General features: G+C 38.1%; 1 protein-coding gene across 1 annotated transcript in view; it reads right to left on the bottom strand. All coding sequences in view use genetic code 11, as the record gives it.

Moving 5' to 3' along the window:
* Positions 1-223, bottom strand: part of EGR_11238 (hypothetical protein) — a gene marked incomplete at both ends in the record, with an annotated part of 1,208 nt that extends 985 nt beyond the window's left edge. The window contains one exon of the mRNA XM_024500485.1: positions 69-223. Within this exon, the coding sequence (XP_024345101.1) occupies positions 69-223 (155 nt within the window). The remainder of the gene's footprint in view (positions 1-68) is intronic.
* Positions 224-876: the final 653 nt, after the last annotated feature.

Raw genomic sequence — 876 nt, 5'->3', positions numbered from 1 at the left:
AGACAACGGTAAACGTGCTATTGCATGTTTTTATGGTAAAAAGTCGTCGTTGAAGAAAATGCATTTACATGGCCATATACCACTGAATAAAATGCGCGATAAATGCTAACAGTAAAAAGACATTGTTTCCATATAATGCAATTACTGGCTGTTTGGCCAAAAAAACTAAAATGAATGTTATTATAAATTTTGCTAAAAATATTTGTGCAAGAATTTGGCGCATTCAATATCGTAAGTTCTTTCCTTTTTAGGACGTTTTGTTTTGTATGAATTTGTCAGAGATCGTGTATTCTGCTTCTTTAGCTTGGGAACGGCTCACTTGAATTTGCATGTGCGTACATGAATTGTTTGCGGCGGTGGCTCAGAGGTTATGAGATGAGAGTACCATTTGGTACTTTGCTAAACGTGTAAGAATGAATAAGATAAAGTTTTGGCATCGCAGGTGAAAAATTCACAACTCTCCGAAATCTGGCGAAGAAAACATTTCTACAAACATAATTGGACTCCGTACAAATAAACGGACCCGCATCGCACAACTCTGCACTCAGCCAATAACCGTTAAACAAAATATATGCGATCTTACAAGTGTAAACCACCTGAGTGAGTGATTAAATGAGCAACCTTTTGCCTCAATGATTTCGGCCTCCTTTGTATAGTTTCGTACAAATCCCTCTTTGCTGCGTACACACTCTTATTCTTTGATTTCCCCTCTATTTAACACCTCATCCTGCTGCAATGTTGGTACATTTGTGCCCTAAGAGGGAACTTCCTTACCCTCGCATTTGCCCATGCATCATCTGAGTATGTTCGAATATCTTCCTTCAAGGCTATTGCAAATTTGGTTATACATAGTTAGTTACTGAGAGATTCCTGGGT

This window comes from Echinococcus granulosus, assembly GCF_000524195.1.
Source record: "Echinococcus granulosus chromosome Unknown EG_S00594, whole genome shotgun sequence".
Classification (NCBI taxonomy): Eukaryota; Metazoa; Platyhelminthes; class Cestoda; order Cyclophyllidea; family Taeniidae; genus Echinococcus; species Echinococcus granulosus.
The sequence above is the reverse complement of the archived record's forward strand: the minus strand, read 5'-3'. Positions and strand labels throughout refer to the sequence as shown.